At 42.5% G+C, this 17,860-nt stretch overlaps 1 protein-coding gene across 1 annotated transcript in view; it reads left to right on the top strand.

Moving 5' to 3' along the window:
• Positions 1–5,684: 5,684 nt before the first annotated feature.
• Positions 5,685–17,860, top strand: part of LOC308295409 (sodium-coupled monocarboxylate transporter 2-like) — a gene marked incomplete at both ends in the record, with an annotated part of 46,982 nt that continues 34,806 nt past the window's right edge. Inside the window, one exon of the mRNA XM_080738464.1 lies at positions 5,685–5,837. Coding sequence (XP_080594590.1) covers positions 5,685–5,837 — 153 coding nt within the window. The remainder of the gene's footprint in view (positions 5,838–17,860) is intronic.

The following is a 17,860-nucleotide window of genomic DNA, read 5'->3' on the forward strand; positions in this document are numbered from 1 at the left end:
TGTTACATTTCGACCAGACCTACTTCCGGATGAATCGTGAGCTTGATCTACTTCCGGCCTTCAAAATAAGAGACTGGCCGCGGACGGAGCAGTTGGCCGGCACGCTGGACATTTAACCCTTTCATGTCTGGAGCAGCAAATGGGTTAACAAGCGCGGCCTGATAAGGAACACTCTGCTGGCACATAAGTAGGCCATACAGGCCATACATAGATTAGTCAAATGTGTGTGTGTGTGTGTGTGTGTGTGTGTGTGTGTGTGTGTGTGTGTGTGTGTGTGTGTGTGTGTGTGTGTGTGTGCGCGCGCGCGCTGTCTGTCTGTCTGTCTGTCTGTCTGTCTGTCTGTCTGTCTGTCTGTCTGTCTGTCTGTCTGTCTGTCTGTCTGTCTGTCTGTGTCTGTGTTTATGCCCTAGCCAATCAGAGAGGGGACAAGGGTGACGTCATAATAATGATGAGCTCAGGCAAAATTAGTTCAGGCAAAGTTCATTATGTGGGATAGTCCCCAGACTTTGCCCACATTTTGGACATGTGGTCATTAACTTGATTCAATGATTCAACTAAATTCACTGATGAATTTCAACTGTCAGATGTGCAAATCGGTGTTATTAGGAACGATGCCAACGGTTTGTGTTGTGTGATGTCAGACCAGAGCTCCGGTCAACCTGAATAAGATGTGAGACAGTTTTTTAAACATCACATTTAGTCTGAGTACGACCAAGAGGAACCATACACAGGTAGAGTCTACTGTGAGAATCAGAGAGTCAGGTATACGTCTCGGGTCCTCCATGAAAAGGGACCACAACAACCTCTACTGTCAAATGATGAGAAATGGACAGCTCCCCTCATCTTCCTGTCGGAATATCACCAGCGGTGTAACCAGCCAGAAACAAGGAGACACAGACCAACCAAGATCTTGCGAGGACTACACCTCAGACAGGAGAAGTAAGGAAACATTGGATGACTTAAACAGGAATGAAAACCTCATGTGTGATAAAAGCTTCATTGAGGTAACGTCTCAGCATGTCCATGCCAAAGAAAAACCTCTCCAGTGTATACAGTGTGATAAGAGTTTCAGTCGGTTAAGTAAACTCATGACACATCAGCGTGTCCACACAGGAGAAAAACCTTTCCACTGTAAACAATGTGACAAGGGTTTCAGTCAGCTAGGTCATCTGAAGGCACACCAGCGTGTCCATACTGGAGAAAAACCCTTTGTGTGTAAAGAGTGTGACAAGGGTTTCACTGAGTCAGGTCAGATGAAGACACACCAGAGGCGTGTCCATACTGGAGAGAAACCCTTTGTGTGTAAACAATGTGACAAGGGTTTCAGTGTGTTGAGTTCTCTAAAGACACACCAGCGTGTCCACAGTGGAGAAAAACCCTTTGTGTGTAAAGAGTGTGACAAGGGTTTCAGTGAGTTAAATTCTCTGAAGAAGCACCAGCGTGTCCACAGTGGAGAAAAGCCCTTTGTGTGTAAACAGTGTGACAAGGGTTTCAGTATGTCAAGTTCTCTGAAGAATCACCAGCGTGTCCACAGTGGAGAAAAGCCCTTTGTGTGTAAACAGTGTGACAAGGGTTTCAGTGAGTTAGGTACACTGAAAAGACACCAGCGTGTCCACAGTGGAGAAAAACCTTTTGTTTGTAAACAATGTGACAAGAGTTTCAGTATCTTATATAACCTGAAGATACACCAGCGTGTCCATACTGGAGAAACACCCTTTGTGTGTAAAGAGTGTGACAAGGGGTTCAGTGAGTCAGGTAGCCTGAAGAGACACCAGCGTGTCCACAGTGGAGAAAAACCCTTTGAGTGTAAACAGTGTGACAAGAGTTTCAGTCAGTTAGGTCACCTGAAGATTCACCAGCGTGTCCACAGTGGAGAAAAACCCTTTGAGTGTAAACAGTGTGACAAGAGTTTCAGTGAGTTAAGTTCCCTGAAGAGACACCAGCGTGTCCACACCACATAAGAGCTTCAACCAGTTAGATATTCTGATGAAAAACCTCCATCTCCACACTATACCAACGAAGTTGTCCACCAGATGTCACTGACCATTCAGGCCATGCTTAAGCGGAATGTGGGAGGTAGAAAGGCCTCAGAACGAGCCCCGGGAGTTCAATATCTGAGTTACAGATCTGTTTTTTCACTGTAGTGTTCCCCTCCCTGCACCAATCCTTGTTGATGTAAACAGCAATACCCCCTCCCCCTTGAAGTCTCCCATTAGATCTTTCAATCACCCGAGCTGATCTGATCAGAGAAATCCGGTCATTTTGAAAGGACCGTACATTTCCCAAGACGACAGCGGGAATATATGGCCGCCTAATCAACGAAGGAAAGAAAGTCTCAATTTCGCTCGTTTTGCACTCTTATGGAGGCCACTACCTCTCCCCTGTCTAGTAATCCTTAAGTTGGGAACAATGGGCCTCATTCACCAATAAGTTCTTAACTTTCTTCTTAACTTGTTCTTAAATTTCTTCCTAAGTGAATTCCTAAGTGAAGTCCAGTCACATTCATGAAACGTTCTTAGGAAGGCAAAATTGTTCTTAACTATGTTCTTATCATGATGAATGCCAATCCTCGTAATTTGAAGGGGTGTGCCAGGTAATCCTAATTATCATAGGTAGACGCCCCACATATCCTAATTTGCATCCCTATTACCATAGGGAGCCACCCACAAATCCCCATATAAGGCACAACTTCATGACACTCTATGTAGTCACACCTGTGTTTGATTGCTGTACACAGAACTAACAAGAAATCACTCACAGAAATAAAGTTGAGAGAATGAACACAAGAATAGCCTAACTAAAGTGTAAAGATGGTGGAACACTAGGCTCCAAACATAAAAAATATATACTTCTGTGGAGGTACTTCTGATGTGAACAGCTAATTATTTGTATTTAATGAATGAATGTATTTTATTATTTCACTATAGACATCAATGTAAATTTGCTGAAATTAGAATGTTATCCATATTTCATGTTTGGAAATAGCATTAGTTGTGGATATAAAACATTTTATTACTGAAAGCTGGTAGGTGGGTATAGAGGGGCTTTAAGTTAGCAGCTGCTTGGTATGTAATGGGGTGGAAGTAGGGGTGTGGTGTTTGGGATATGGTGCATGGTGCAAGGGGGGCTTTCAGGTAGGAAGGGGACAGGAAAATGGGCGTGTGGCGGCTGTTGAGGGGGGGGGGGGATGAAGGGTTGTGCAGAGGGGAGGGGGGGGGGGGGGGGGGGGCAAATTTTCAGACCTGTTGAAAACTAGTCAGTAAACCAGTGGTTCTAAACATTTTGAAGTCAAGGACCCCAAAAATTATCATGCATTCTGTAGACCCCCACCTGAATATTTTCTCTGCCTGGGAAGATTTTTCAAGATTTATCAAAGTGTTTAAAAAATATCCGATCTACAAGCTCAAATTGGGCTGTAATGGTTATGTGTTCGGTTGTGAGCTTGTAGATCGGCTATTTTCAAACAAATTTTAAAACTGGGTTAAAATGGTAAAACTCCTTCTCCTTCCTTGTTTTACTGTGGACCCCCTGGAACTTCCTAAAGGACCCCTGGGGGTCCTCAAACCACACTTTGAGAACCACTGCTCTAAAGATATGATACAAATATTTGGTGATTTAAATCATATTATTATACAACTGTAGAATTGATACACTAAATTGAATTGACACACTAAAGAATACATTATTTTAGCACAGCATGTCACACTTAAGAACTAAAAGGCCACCCTAAGAGTGCTCTAGAGTATGCGTAGATTTCTTCTTAACATAAGAACAAATCACAGCTAAGAAAACATTGGTGTATGCCAAATCTTCTTAAAAAACTTCTTAAAAGGGTCTAAGAACAAATTTCTTCGTAAGAACGTTCGTAAGTAGGTTGGTGAATCGGGCCCATTGTCTTTGGAACACACGGAGGGCTGATAAAAACTCTCTGCTATACTGTATTTGCGCTCCGTACGCTCCGTACGCTCCGTGCGTAAAACTGTCCCTTGCTCCGTTCTGCGTTACTTCCCCGGCCCGCTCGGCCGTGATCAAACAGGCCTTCATTATCGCCACAGCTCATGTCCAAATAACGCATCGTCGTGATCTGTGTATCAATTCCCAGCTAGCGTCTCCAAAGAAGGACGAGCCCGATGCTTGAAAAAAAAAAGGCCCTTCTTTCGTTCTTTGTTCTGCTGTATTCAACTGTACCGCCAGCCGGTCTGTCAGTGGAGAAAACAAAAAGAAACACGGATAAAAAAAGCTATATAACAGAAAAGAAAAAAAGAAAGAAAGAAAAACCCTAAAAACATGCCAAGCCTGGCAATAATAAGAGTCCCAAAAAAGAAGAAAAAGGACAGAAAAAGTATGAATAACTGCGGAGCTGTGTGTACTCACCGAGGGGACAGCAGGCTGGTGGAAGTGTGAACTCATCTCACTGCTAAACAACCGCAGCAACAGTCTCTCACACTTCTGCAGAGTGGGAAGAAGAGTTGACATTTGACTTAATGCACGGCCACTAACAGAGAACATAAATAGATATGGAGGTTTGTTTAGACAATAACTTAGACTAGAAATACTGTTCCTACGAAACAGTGTGGGCTCGATTGTGACTATATTCTACAGCGTGCTAACTGTCATGTGAAGCTCAACCAATACTCCAGCTAACACCACTCCCAGATTTTCCACACCTCAATTGCACCTCATTGGCCAAGGGTCCTGCCTTTTTACTGTCTGAGACAGAACTCACTATATATAAACTAGACCAGGTCAACCTGGTTGTGCCAGACCCCGGTTCTGCCAACCCTCTGTCTGTCATCATCATTTATGACATCATGCCTTTTGTAGGCATGTCATCATCATGTCATCATCATATATACCCTTTATATAGAAAACCCGGACAGACCGACATTTGCTTATGTAGGCCTACCCATTTCATGGGTCTGGCAATAATGAAGATAACAGTGTTCTCGCCTTTCAGGCAAGCCCACAATAATGAGGATAACATAGTGTTCTCGCCTTTCAGGCGAGCCCACAACAATAACTGAAATAAAAATCAAACCTCGGTTCGAAGTGAAGCGGTGAATGTTTATTCTATGTGTTCTAGAGCTATGAAATCTGTGTTCTAGATCTATATATTCTGTGTTCTAGATACTTTCTATGTGCTTCAGGTCTATATTTTCTGAATTGAATGAATGATTTTATCTGGAGGGCCAAATTGTCATGTGAAGCTTGACCAATCCTCGATCCTGGACGGACGCTAGGCCTACACACATATTCTGGATGTACGGGACAGATAAAACCTGTTCATTCTGGACTGGAATGACCATATATGGACATGTACGGGACACACAAAGCCACTCCTTGGAAGCGGCTTTCACCGCTTCAAAAACTCTTAATCAAATAAATTGTTCTTCATTTCTTAGGTTTGCCAACTTGACTATATTCTGCAGTGTGCTAACTGTCATGTGACGCTCTACCAATACTCCAGCTAACGCCACTCCCAGATTTTTTTCCACCAATTGCGCCTCATTGGCTAAGGGCCCTGCCTTTGTACTGTCTGCGGCAGAAATTTACGGCAGACATTTACGGCGGAAATAGCGGCGGAACTCACTATATATTTATATAAATAATGAGGATAACATAGTGTTCTCGCCTTTCAGGCGAGCCCACAATTAATAGCTTATTATTATTATTATCAATCACCCATGGGTCGGTGCAGGGAGTTCCTGGCGGGGGGGCGGCGGATGACCTTTGGCCCCGTGGCGCTGTCTCTGACCACCAGCTTCATGTCGGCCGTCACCGTCATCGGTTCGCCGTCCGACGTCTACCGTTACGGAGCCTCCTTCCTGCTGTTCGGGGTGGCGTATGCCGTCGTCATGGGGCATCATCTGGGATACAATCCCTTTCATGCCCATATATGGAGATCAGTGATGTGGACATTAGGGATCTCCATATATGGGCATAAAAGGGATTTGTTCTCCTGGCATCACTGGGATCTCCGTATCTCCATATATGGGCATAAAAGGGATTTGTTCCCCCTGGCATCACAGGGATCTCTCTAACAGGGCATCATCTGGGATACAATCCCTTGTATACCCATACATGGAGATCATAGTGTGGTTCTCCTAACAGGGCATCATCTGCATGGGATTTATGCCCATATATGGAGATTCATAACACTGTGATGTCACCTGTTTAAATATATATATATTTATTCTATGTTATGAGTTAAAAAAGGACCCCAATGATGGGGTAAAAAAGAAAAAAAAGGCATTGTGGGGAATGTTTTGGTGGTTTTCCTCAGAAGAAATTCATTCTCGTCGCCTTCTCTATTGACACATTTAGAACAATGGTTCCCAAACCTTTCAGTGCTGTGAGCCAATAATCATATTTGAACTGGGGACAGCCCAAAATATTTTTTGTCATAGTCTTTTGAATAAAATTCCATTTAGTTTTAGTCTGAAAAGTTTTACTTTTAGTCTAGTTTTAGTTGACTAAATCTACATCTACAGTTGACTTATCTACACACTCACAACGAGTGAAATGAAACTAGATTCAACATGGATGATATGAGTAATTTACCCGATGAAGGATTGGAGCCTGATTCATCCCGCTGTATAATTATTGTATATTGTTAACATTACTTATTACCCGGCTTAGTTGAATGCTTGATTCTGATTGGTTAAGCGTTGAAATCAGCTGTGAATTATAGGAGAATAATGACCGCTCCACTATAATGGACCACTGCCTAATCAAAGGCTCAGAACACCTGCTGCGCTCAGGCTGTGCTGTGTGAATCTAGTAACGTATCCAATATGTCAGCCATGTAAACAAACACACAGCGTCATTTACAACTAAACGTTGCTCTCAAGAATGCTTTTCAAAACATTTGAGGCGAGAAATAGACAACACAGTATCAGGAAATGGATTCTATTTGATCAGCACTTCCTTGTTTTCCAAGGCGACCGTGTTGCGCTGGGGGAGACGCCCAGCGCAACACTTGTGGAACACTTTCAGCAGTCTGTAAACATGGAAATACTTTGTTTTGTTTTGAGTTTTGAGTGAAATTATTAATTTTATTGAGTAGCCGGGTAATAAGCGGGATAACATCTCGCTCAGCTGTGATTATCGAGTGATAGGAGCCCTTCAGGTTGATATGCAATGGTGGCCAGATATGCATATCAACCTGTCGGTCTCCTATCACTTGATAATCACCGCTGAGCGAGATGTTATCCCTTACATAGCATAATCAATGTATGTATATATATATATATATATATATATATATATTAAGGCTGGGACTTTAACTGATTAATTGCGATTAATTAATTACAGAAAATTAACGCGATTAAAAGAATTAACGCATTTTAATCGCACTTAGTTTTTGCACCACAGACCCTTCAGTTTCAGGCATACCGATCATAGCGATGCACCAACCAAGAAGAGACAACAAACGCAGAGGGAGAAGTAGCCGATCAGAGCACTTTGCTTGGCCCAGTGGATGCGAAATCTTTATTTAAAAAACTCACTTGTTGATTCACTCGTAGAACAAAATGTGTTTTACTTGAAAAAAAAATGCTTCTCAGATCAAATATCGATGTGCGATTAAAATGCGATTAATTGCGATTCATTAACTCATACAGTGCCAAACGACTTTCAGATCAACTATCTCACTATGGACTTCCCTGCCAGACGACTTTTGGCGACTTTTACTTACTTTTTTGATTTAAAAAAAAAAAAATTGGACCCCATTAAATCTAGTAAACATGATTTCAATCGCGATTTTGCATGTTCCACCCCCCATACAACCCCATCTTTCATACAGGGCAGCCATCTTTGCTTACATAATGTAAAACATAATGGCTATTATCTCAAGAATGCCTGAACGGATTTCCAATCTTTTTTTTTGATTGAAAGCTGTGAACAGCCTGCACAAACATGATGCATGATCTGTGCATGGGCGTGCATGATCTGTGCACTATAAATTACATGGGAGTCTATGGAGATTTTATGGCAATAATGCCATTAGAAGGCATATTTAATTTGGCAGTAACTGAGTTAATCACAGAGCCTGTAATTAATTAGATTACAAATTTTAATCGCATCCCAGCCCAACTTCAAACATTTAAAAAGAAATAGTGGAAATAGCCAATCTACAAGCTTGTAGATCTGCTATTTCCACTATTTGTGACAGGCATATTTCCCTGTCAATCAATCCATCTCTTTTCTCTCAGTGATGCAGAGGATATTGTCACACACACACACACACACACAAACAAACACACCTGCCCGCTGTCTGTGACGTAGATGATGATGTCGGCCTTCTCGTCAAAGATGCGGTGTCGCAGCGCGGCGAGGTCGGAGGTGTCGTAGGTGTAGCCTCCGTCAGACTTCACCACCGTCAGGGGGATGGACTGACCCGGACAGAACACCACCTTACGACCCTCATCCATCTCCACCAGGCCTGAGGAGAGAGGGGAGGTCATGTTTATCAACTCGTCTAGTGTCTATCCCGAAGTAGTTCGCCGCGCCGCAATGCGTGGTGCCTTTCCCGAAGTACTCCGGGTTCGGCACTGTTTTAATATAAACGTCGTTGGGCCTTACCGTGACACCGGGCCGTCAGAATCCACAAAGTAACTGTTATCTCAAGTTTTCTAATAATTGTAGTGGAGTAAAAGTATAACATTTGTAAATATATGCATAAGTAAAAGTATGATAATCCAGTAATGTACTTAATGCACTTAAATGTACTTAATTGTTTTACACCACTGAGCAGGCAGAGGAAGAAGAGAAGAGGAAAAGAGGAAGGAGATAGAAAGGTGTGTAGAACGAAAGATATATGAGAGAGAGAGAGGGGGGGGGGAGGAGGAGGGTAGAGATCAAAAAGAGAGGAGGGAGCGATAGATGAGAAAAAGATGAAGAGATAGAGGGGAGATGGAGAGAGCAATAAAGGCAGCTTCTGAGAAAGAGTAAAAGAGAAGGCGGAACGACGAGAGAACGAGAGAATGAGAATGCTGAAGATGCAGAAAGAGAGAGAGAGGGAGAGAGAGAGAGAGAGAGAGAGAGGGGTGGGGGGGTGCCGTAAACAATAGAAAGATAAGAAAGAGTGGCATAAGGAGAGAGGAAGAAAGCAGGGGTGTCACACCAAATTCTGGGCCCTGGGTACAGGGATTCACTGCGGGCCCCCCATGAATGTTACCTATTGAAAAACAGCAGATACACAATCTCACAGCACGGCCCCAAGTGCCGCGCTGCGAGCTTGTATATCTGCTATTTTTTTTTTAATCGTGAAAATTAAGGCTGGGACTTTAACTGATTAATTGCGATTAATTAATTACAGAAAATTAACGCGATTAAAAAAATTAACTCATTTTAATCGCACTTAGTTTTTGCACCACAGAACCTTCACTTTCGGGCATACCGATCATAGCGATGCACCATCAAGAAGAGACAACAAACGCAAAGGGAGAAGTAGCTGATCAGAGCGCTCTGCTTGGCCCAGAGGATGCGAAATTTAGATTAAAAAACTCACTCGTTGATTCACTCGTACAACAAAATGTGTTTTACTTGAAAGAAAAATGCTTCTCAGGTCAAATATCGATGTGCGATTAAAATGTGATTAATTGCGATTAATTAATCACAGAGCCTGTAATTAATTAGATTAAAAACTTTAATCGCATCCCAGCCCTAATATATATATATATATATATATGTCACAGTTAGTTTGAGATTCAGTTAGATTGAGAACAGGAGCGCTCGTTTTTGTGCACAATGTGGAGCAGGCGCCGCCTCCTTCGGGGAACTAGGAATAATTTGACTGAGGTTAGGGTTAGGATTAGGGTTAGGTTTAGGCATAGTTTTACTGAGGTTAGGTTTAGGTAGGTTGTCAGAGTTCGATCAGTACTGTTTACATTAAGGAATCATATTTAGTGGTTCCTTCCTGTAAATAGTTCTGAGGGAATGATTGCACTCGCCATAATTTAAAAATGTAGGAGAGGGCTAGTATATTCTATACATTTCTTAAGTTCCCTATGGTTATAGTCTGTTTGGACTATGTGTTTAGGATTTAAATAGGTTATGGGCTATAATTAGTCCTTTTTAGTTTTTCCAAATGTTTACTAGCCTTTCTAGTGTTGTGTTTTTTATAAAACAATAGATGTCATAGTTATTGTCCACGACATTGCAAGCGGCGCGAAGGCCAGCAGACCTTGGTCCTGCTCTTCGCCCCCGAGCGCCGCAGGCGCGAGTGGCCGCGAAGAGCGGGCCAGGGCTGCGCGGCCGGCGGAGCGCCGCGCGAGTTACGAAGCCGTGGTGAATGCAATCGTTATATTTCTGCCCAGGCCGTGAGGCCTGGGCAAGCGCACGATAAACGCCATGACAATTCTTATTCTATTCAATTTACATTTCAAATAGGTTTCAATAGGTCTCCTTGCAGATTAAGTAAGTAATCCTGACTGTTGTATGACAGTCAGGGCCATTCACTTCAGGTATGACAAGGCTTGTAAGGTTTATTCAAATCTCAATTTTTTTTGAGTTTGTGTTAATCCCCAGATCTTCTGTTTTAGGCATAACAAAGGATTCCAGGTGTGATAATGGTCCATCACTTGGGTCATTGTTATGGTTAGGGTGTGTTGTGGTACCCACTCCCTAGGCATGACAAAGGCCAAGTAGGCTCATTGTTGTTTAATCACAGAGGCATTGGGGGCCTTTGTGTTAGGGATTGTGTAGGTAGAGTGTTTTAACTTTTATAGATTTAGCCCTCCTGGGTATCTCGTATCTAGTCTTCTAATCCATTCCTGTTCTTGGAATTTCCTCTCTCCAACAGTCCAGTTTCTGTTGTGTTCTAGACCACACACCTTAAGGGCTTGGATCCCATGTGTTAAATAGTGTTTTACAATCAGTAAATGTGTTTCTTTATGGTTATTAATATTATAGCGATGTTGGTTAAGCCTACATGCTATGGAGTTTCCCGTTTCTCCAATATACTGTAGTTTGCAAATGTCACAAGTGATAAGGTATATCACATTTTGTGTGTTGTAGGGTATAATTTGTTTGATTTCAACTACATTTCTTTTTGATCTATTTATAATTTGTTTCTGTGGGCTGAAATAGCTTGGGGTTGGTTTTGTAGCCCTGTTACTTTGTTTCAAGTTACTCCGGACCAGGTAGTCCTTTAAATTTTTATTTTTGCGATAGGCTGAGATTATCTTGTAATCCTGTAGTAGATTGTTATGCCTATTTTCAAAGTTGCTTTTTAGGCGTTTGTTGGCCAATATGCTTTGGCTGGAATAAGTTGTTACTAGGGCTAAAAGGGGTCTCTGGTCTCTGATCTTGACCTCCTCAAAGGTGCTGTAGGCCTTTCTTAGGTAAGTTCTTGTGTAGCCTCTTTCCCTTAGGGCTTTGAAAAGAATTTTACATGCTGTTTCAAAGTCATTTTTTTGCGTACAAATACGTTTAAAACGCAATAACTGTGACTTGACGATTCCTGAAAAACAGTGTTGTGGGTGGAACGAGCTCTTATGTAATAAAGCGTGTGTGTCCGTAGCTTTGAAGAATACTTTCAGGTCAAGTTTTCCTGTTGTGTCAAAATATTTACCTTTGTATGTAGTGATGTCCAAAAAATCAATTTGTGTCATGTCTGTGACATATTTGACTGTTATTGTTCTGTGATGTGTGTTTAGGATTGTAATAAAATCCTGGAATTCCTCCATGGTGTATTCCCATGTGCCCCATATGTCATCCAGGTATCTGTAATAATGTGATGGTTTGAGTGGACATCTTTCCATTACTGATTCCTCCCAGGAAGCCATGTAGATATTGGCCAGTGACGGGGCAAATCTTTTGCCCATGGCTGTTCCACTGATCTGGAGGAACGTCCTGCCATTAAATTGGAAGTCATTTTTTGTTAAATTTATTTCCAATAATTCTAAAAGCTCTTTGTCTGGTCGCTTTCTGTCCGGGTATTTCCGGAATATGTCCCTGATGGCTTGTAGCCCTGCGTTTGTGTCAATATTTGTGTATAGACTGTCAATATCTATCGAAAATAATATCGCATTCTTTGGAATGACAATGTTCTTTATTATTTCCACAAAATGATAGGAATCCTTAATATAGCTCTTGTGTCTTATGGATAAGGGGTTAAGGTGATATTCTATGAATTCAGCCGTACCATAAGTCTCAGATCCGCAGTCTGAGATAATCGGACGCCCTGTTGGAATTTCGTAGGGAATTGTCCAACTGGCTGGATCTTTATGTATTTTTGGTAAAAGATACATAGTTCGAGCCTTGGGTTTGTCCACCCCTAACAGATATCTTTCCTGTTTTCTGTTTATAAATTTTTTCTGCCTTAAGGTGTTTATAACTTTTTCAGCTTCTAAAGCTGTTTGTTCAAATATCGGTTTGGCTAGTTCCCTGTAGTGGTTCACATTTTTCAATTGTCTCATGCCTTCCAATATATATTGCTGTCTGTCCAATATCACAATCGATGACCCCTTATCAGCGGGTTTGATTATTATATCTTGGTTGTTAGTTAGGGATCGGAGTGCTCTTACCTGGTCTGCAGTGAGGTTCGGCTTCTCCTTTAGATGACCCGGCATGTTTCTGATCGTCGTCAGATCTTGCTGGATCAGTAGCTTTAGGCCCTGTGGGAGTTGCTCCCCTGCTGGTTCCCAGTAAGATGCTGGCATGAATCTGGGGATTTCCTCTTGGTCCGTATTTCCAAAATGTGTTGTTAGTTTTAGCCTCCGGTGATATTTGGAGACGTCCTTTCTCAGATTATTCATCTGTTCCCGGTAAATGTCTACTGTGGGTACAAATGATAGCCCTTTTTCCAATAGGGTTTTTTCGTGTTCGTTAGGTCTAAAATAATGCGATAAATTGATTATACTATTTGTTTGGGTCTTTTCTTTTTCCCTTAGTGCTTCGTGGCGTTCAGGGCCTCTTAGTTTAACGACTCCATCCAAAGGTCAAATATACTGGTAGCTGTCCTTCTCGTCCAGTGTACGTTGTCCCATTGTGTTTTAAATTTGGTTGGGTCCAACATTGGGAGACAGTTGGTTTTTTTAATTTCTTTATTCAAATTGGTAAGAATCCATTTTTGGTTTTCTTCTAGATCCTCAGAGAAGTGTATTAGCGCTACTTGTCTGTTTGCGTTAGGGAATTTGGTTTTAGCTATCTTGATCAGTCGTCCTAAGTTTTTCTGACTGGTCACGATATTCTTCTGGTCCATGTTCGTTAGACCTACACTCAGAATGAGACGTTCTGTTTCCTCGTTAACTTCGGTGTGCTCTAACACTGTGATTGCCCACTCCAGGTTCATGCCTGGGTATGATTCTATCTGTACGTTGGAATCTGAGTAGGTGGGAATCGTTGCTAGATTAGAGTCACCCATGATGACTATCGGTTTGTTGAGGTGTAGTCTCCAATTCTTCTTTTTGCCCTCATGTTTGCGTGGTTGGTATGCGGTGCAGGGAATGCTGTCCTCTTCTTCCTCTGTGTCTTCTGCTTGGGGACTCTCTGTGGCTGGAGTTGTTGCGTTTAGTTCCTCTATTCCTTCGTCAATCCCATCTGGTGATGTTGGGCTGTCTGGGGTGGTTTGTCTTCCATCCTGGAGTTCTTCCATGCTCCCTTCTTCATCCAGGTTGTCCAGGGTTTCCTGTGCTCTGTTTTGGTTCTTTCTTCTCTGTCTGGGGCGTTGAAGCCTAGGTGTGTCTCTGTTCGGAGTGAGGTTAGGGAATTCCGCTTCGGAGAGGTGAACCTCTGCTGTTGTCGTGGTGGTTCTTGCGTTCCAGGCTGGTCCAGGGCTGGTTTCTACATCTGGTCCAGTTGTTTCCCTTGGGGTAGACAGTGAGACAGGATGGGGGGGGGAGGGTTGGGGGGTTGGGGGTCGGGTGGGGGGTGTGGTGGTTCCTGGTTGTGTGTGTGTAGCGCTGTCAGCCTCTAAGGCATCTTTTAAATCCACCAATATCTCCCGGGTTGCCGAAGTCGTTCCTGGTGTTATACGTTTGCCAAATTTCTTTTTTGCCCATCTTGTTGCGATAGGAAATGCTTTTTCAAAATCATGTGGATGGCATAGGCTTAAGGCCGCTGTTGCTCCATCCATTTGGTCCAGGTAGTGTTGTTTGAGAATTTGTAGTGTGGTGTATTCCCAATTCTTAGCATTGCTAACCAGCATTTGTAGTGTGTGCTCTGTTGGTTTAGCAGGGGTGATCCAGGTGACCAGATCTCTGGTTCGTTTTATTATGTTATCTGGAGTTTTGTCCAGATTGCTGACATTTGCCAAGTGGTGTTTTGCTACCATTATGTCGTATATGTTACGTATGGTTACCAGTAAATTGGAGTCTCTGCGTTCTCCTGCTGTGTGTATGTAGTTGTTGGTCTGGCTTACCTGGGTCCTGTTGTTATTCCTGGGTCTGTCATTTCTCCCTGGCCGTGTGGTTTCACTAGCTGGCTCCCATCTCCGTCCTCTGGGTCTGCCCGTGTTCCACTGTGGCTGTTGGTTAGTACTTACCCCACGGGTTCCTCCGGGATTCCTGTGTTGCTGTTGGTGGGTTTGTCTAGGTCTGAAATCCCTCCTGGGTTCAGTCCTGGTCCAGGGCTGTCTTACCTGGGACACTCCTGTGTCCTTCTGGTTCCGTTTCTCAGTGTGCTTCCGCCTGTCTGTCTGCCAGGGCTCCTCCGTGTAGTATTGCCCTCCATGGGCTCGAGTAGAATGATGCATAGTACTTACCCCACGGGTTCCTCCGGGATTCCCGTGTTGCTGTTGGTAGGTAGGCCTAGGTCTGAAATCCCTCCTGGGTTCAGTCCTGGTCCAGGGCTGTCTTACCTGGGACACTCCTGTGTCCTTCCGGTTCCTTTTCTCAGTGTGCTTCCGCCTGACTGTCTGCCAGGGCTCCTCCGTGTAGTAGTGTCCTCCATGGGCTCGAGTTTCAGTAGGATGATGCATAACGTTTCGTACAGTATTAGTACTTCCTCAGATGCGTGATTCTCCAGGTGAGAATGAAGTCTTGTCTCTGTTACCCCAGTATATATGGGGGTCTGGTGTCCCATGAGTGGGTGTGGTTTAAGTTAGGGGTCTTCCCATTGGTCCCCGGTTGGTATCAATGGCCCAATTGCTATGTTAATTTGTGTGAATGGTCTTAGCCCTTGTAGGGGGTTCCATTTCACTGTGTTTTTGCAAGAGGGCATAATGTCTGTATAAGTATATTATTATACACATGTCTACATGTTCTGGTTCATGTAGGTTTAGCAAAAAAGAAATGTATTAAAAATATATATAGTTCCTTTCCCAGTTTTAAGTTAGGTACTGGCCTGGTTAGGTAGGTTGTCAGAGTTCGATCAGTACTGTTTACATTAAGGAATCATATTTAGTGGTTCCTTCCTGTAAATAGTTCTGAGGGAATGATTGCACTCGCCATAATTTAAAAATGTAGGAGAGGGCTAGTATATTCTATACATTTCTTAAGTTCCCTATGGTTATAGTCTGTTTGGACTATGTGTTTAGGATTTAAATAGGTTATGGGCTATAATTAGTCCTTTTTAGTTTTTCCAAATGTTTACTAGCCTTTCTAGTGTTGTGTTTTTTATAAAACAATAGATGTCATAGTTATTGTCCACGACATTGCAAGCGGCGCGAAGGCCAGCAGACCTTGGTCCTGCTCTTCGCCCCCGAGCGCCGCAGGCGCGAGTGGCCGCGAAGAGCGGACCAGGGCTGCGCGGCCGGCGGAGCGCCGCGCGAGTTACGAAGCCGTGGTGAATGCAATCGTTATATTTCTGCCCAGGCCGTGAGGCCTGGGCAAGCGCACGATAAACGCCATGACAATTCTTATTCTATTCAATTTACATTTCAAATAGGTTTCAATAGGTCTCCTTGCAGATTAAGTAAGTAATCCTGACTGTTGTATGACAGTCAGGGCCATTCACTTCAGGTATGACAAGGCTTGTAAGGTTTATTCAAATCTCAATTTTTTTTGAGTTTGTGTTAATCCCCAGATCTTCTGTTTTAGGCATAACAAAGGATTCCAGGTGTGATAATGGTCCATCACTTGGGTCATTGTTATGGTTAGGGTGTGTTGTGGTACCCACTCCCTAGGCATGACAAAGGCCAAGTAGGCTCATTGTTGTTTAATCACAGAGGCATTGGGGGCCTTTGTGTTAGGGATTGTGTAGGTAGAGTGTTTTAACTTTTATAGATTTAGCCCTCCTGGGTATCTCGTATCTAGTCTTCTAATCCATTCCTGTTCTTGGAATTTCCTCTCTCCAACAGTCCAGTTTCTGTTGTGTTCTAGACCACACACCTTAAGGGCTTGGATCCCATGTGTTAAATAGTGTTTTACAATCAGTAAATGTGTTTCTTTATGGTTATTAATATTATAGCGATGTTGGTTAAGCCTACATGCTATGGAGTTTCCCGTTTCTCCAATATACTGTAGTTTGCAAATGTCACAAGTGATAAGGTATATCACATTTTGTGTGTTGTAGGGTATAATTTGTTTGATTTCAACTACATTTCTTTTTGATCTATTTATAATTTGTTTCTGTGGGCTGAAATAGCTTGGAGTTGGTTTTGTAGCCCTGTTACTTTGTTTCAAGTTACTCCGGACCAGGTAGTCCTTTAAATTTTTATTTTTGCGATAGGCTGAGATTATCTTGTAATCCTGTAGTAGATTGTTATGCCTATTTTCAAAGTTGCTTTTTAGGCGTTTGTTGGCCAATATGCTTTGGCTGGAATAAGTTGTTACTAGGGCTAAAAGGGGTCTCTGGTCTCTGATCTTGACCTCCTCAAAGGTGCTGTAGGCCTTTCTTAGGTAAGTTCTTGTGTAGCCTCTTTCCCTTAGGGCTTTGAAAAGAATTTTACATGCTGTTTCAAAGTCATTTTTTTGCGTACAAATACGTTTAAAACGCAATAACTGTGACTTGACGATTCCTGAAAAACAGTGTTGTGGGTGGAACGAGCTCTTATGTAATAAAGCGTGTGTGTCCGTAGCTTTGAAGAATACTTTCAGGTCAAGTTTTCCTGTTGTGTCAAAATATTTACCTTTGTATGTAGTGATGTCCAAAAAATCAATTTGTGTCATGTCTGTGACATATTTGACTGTTATTGTTCTGTGATGTGTGTTTAGGATTGTAATAAAATCCTGGAATTCCTCCATGGTGTATTCCCATGTGCCCCATATGTCATCCAGGTATCTGTAATAATGTGATGGTTTGAGTGGACATCTTTCCATTACTGATTCCTCCCAGGAAGCCATGTAGATATTGGCCAGTGACGGGGCAAATCTTTTGCCCATGGCTGTTCCACTGATCTGGAGGAACGTCCTGCCATTAAATTGGAAGTCATTTTTTGTTAAATTTATTTCCAATAATTCTAAAAGCTCTTTGTCTGGTCGCTTTCTGTCCGGGTATTTCCGGAATATGTCCCTGATGGCTTGTAGCCCTGCGTTTGTGTCAATATTTGTGTATAGACTGTCAATATCTATCGAAAATAATATCGCATTCTTTGGAATGACAATGTTCTTTATTATTTCCACAAAATGATAGGAATCCTTAATATAGCTCTTGTGTCTTATGGATAAGGGGTTAAGGTGATATTCTATGAATTCAGCCGTACCATAAGTCTCAGATCCGCAGTCTGAGATAATCGGACGCCCTGTTGGAATTTCGTAGGGAATTGTCCAACTGGCTGGATCTTTATGTATTTTTGGTAAAAGATACATAGTTCGAGCCTTGGGTTTGTCCACCCCTAACAGATATCTTTCCTGTTTTCTGTTTATAAATTTTTTCTGCCTTAAGGTGTTTATAACTTTTTCAGCTTCTAAAGCTGTTTGTTCAAATATCGGTTTGGCTAGTTCCCTGTAGTGGTTCACATTTTTCAATTGTCTCA

This window comes from Nannobrachium achirus (genome assembly GCF_963921795.1).
Source record: "Nannobrachium achirus genome assembly, chromosome: 12".
NCBI classification, from domain to species: Eukaryota; Metazoa; Chordata; class Actinopteri; order Myctophiformes; family Myctophidae; genus Nannobrachium; species Nannobrachium achirus.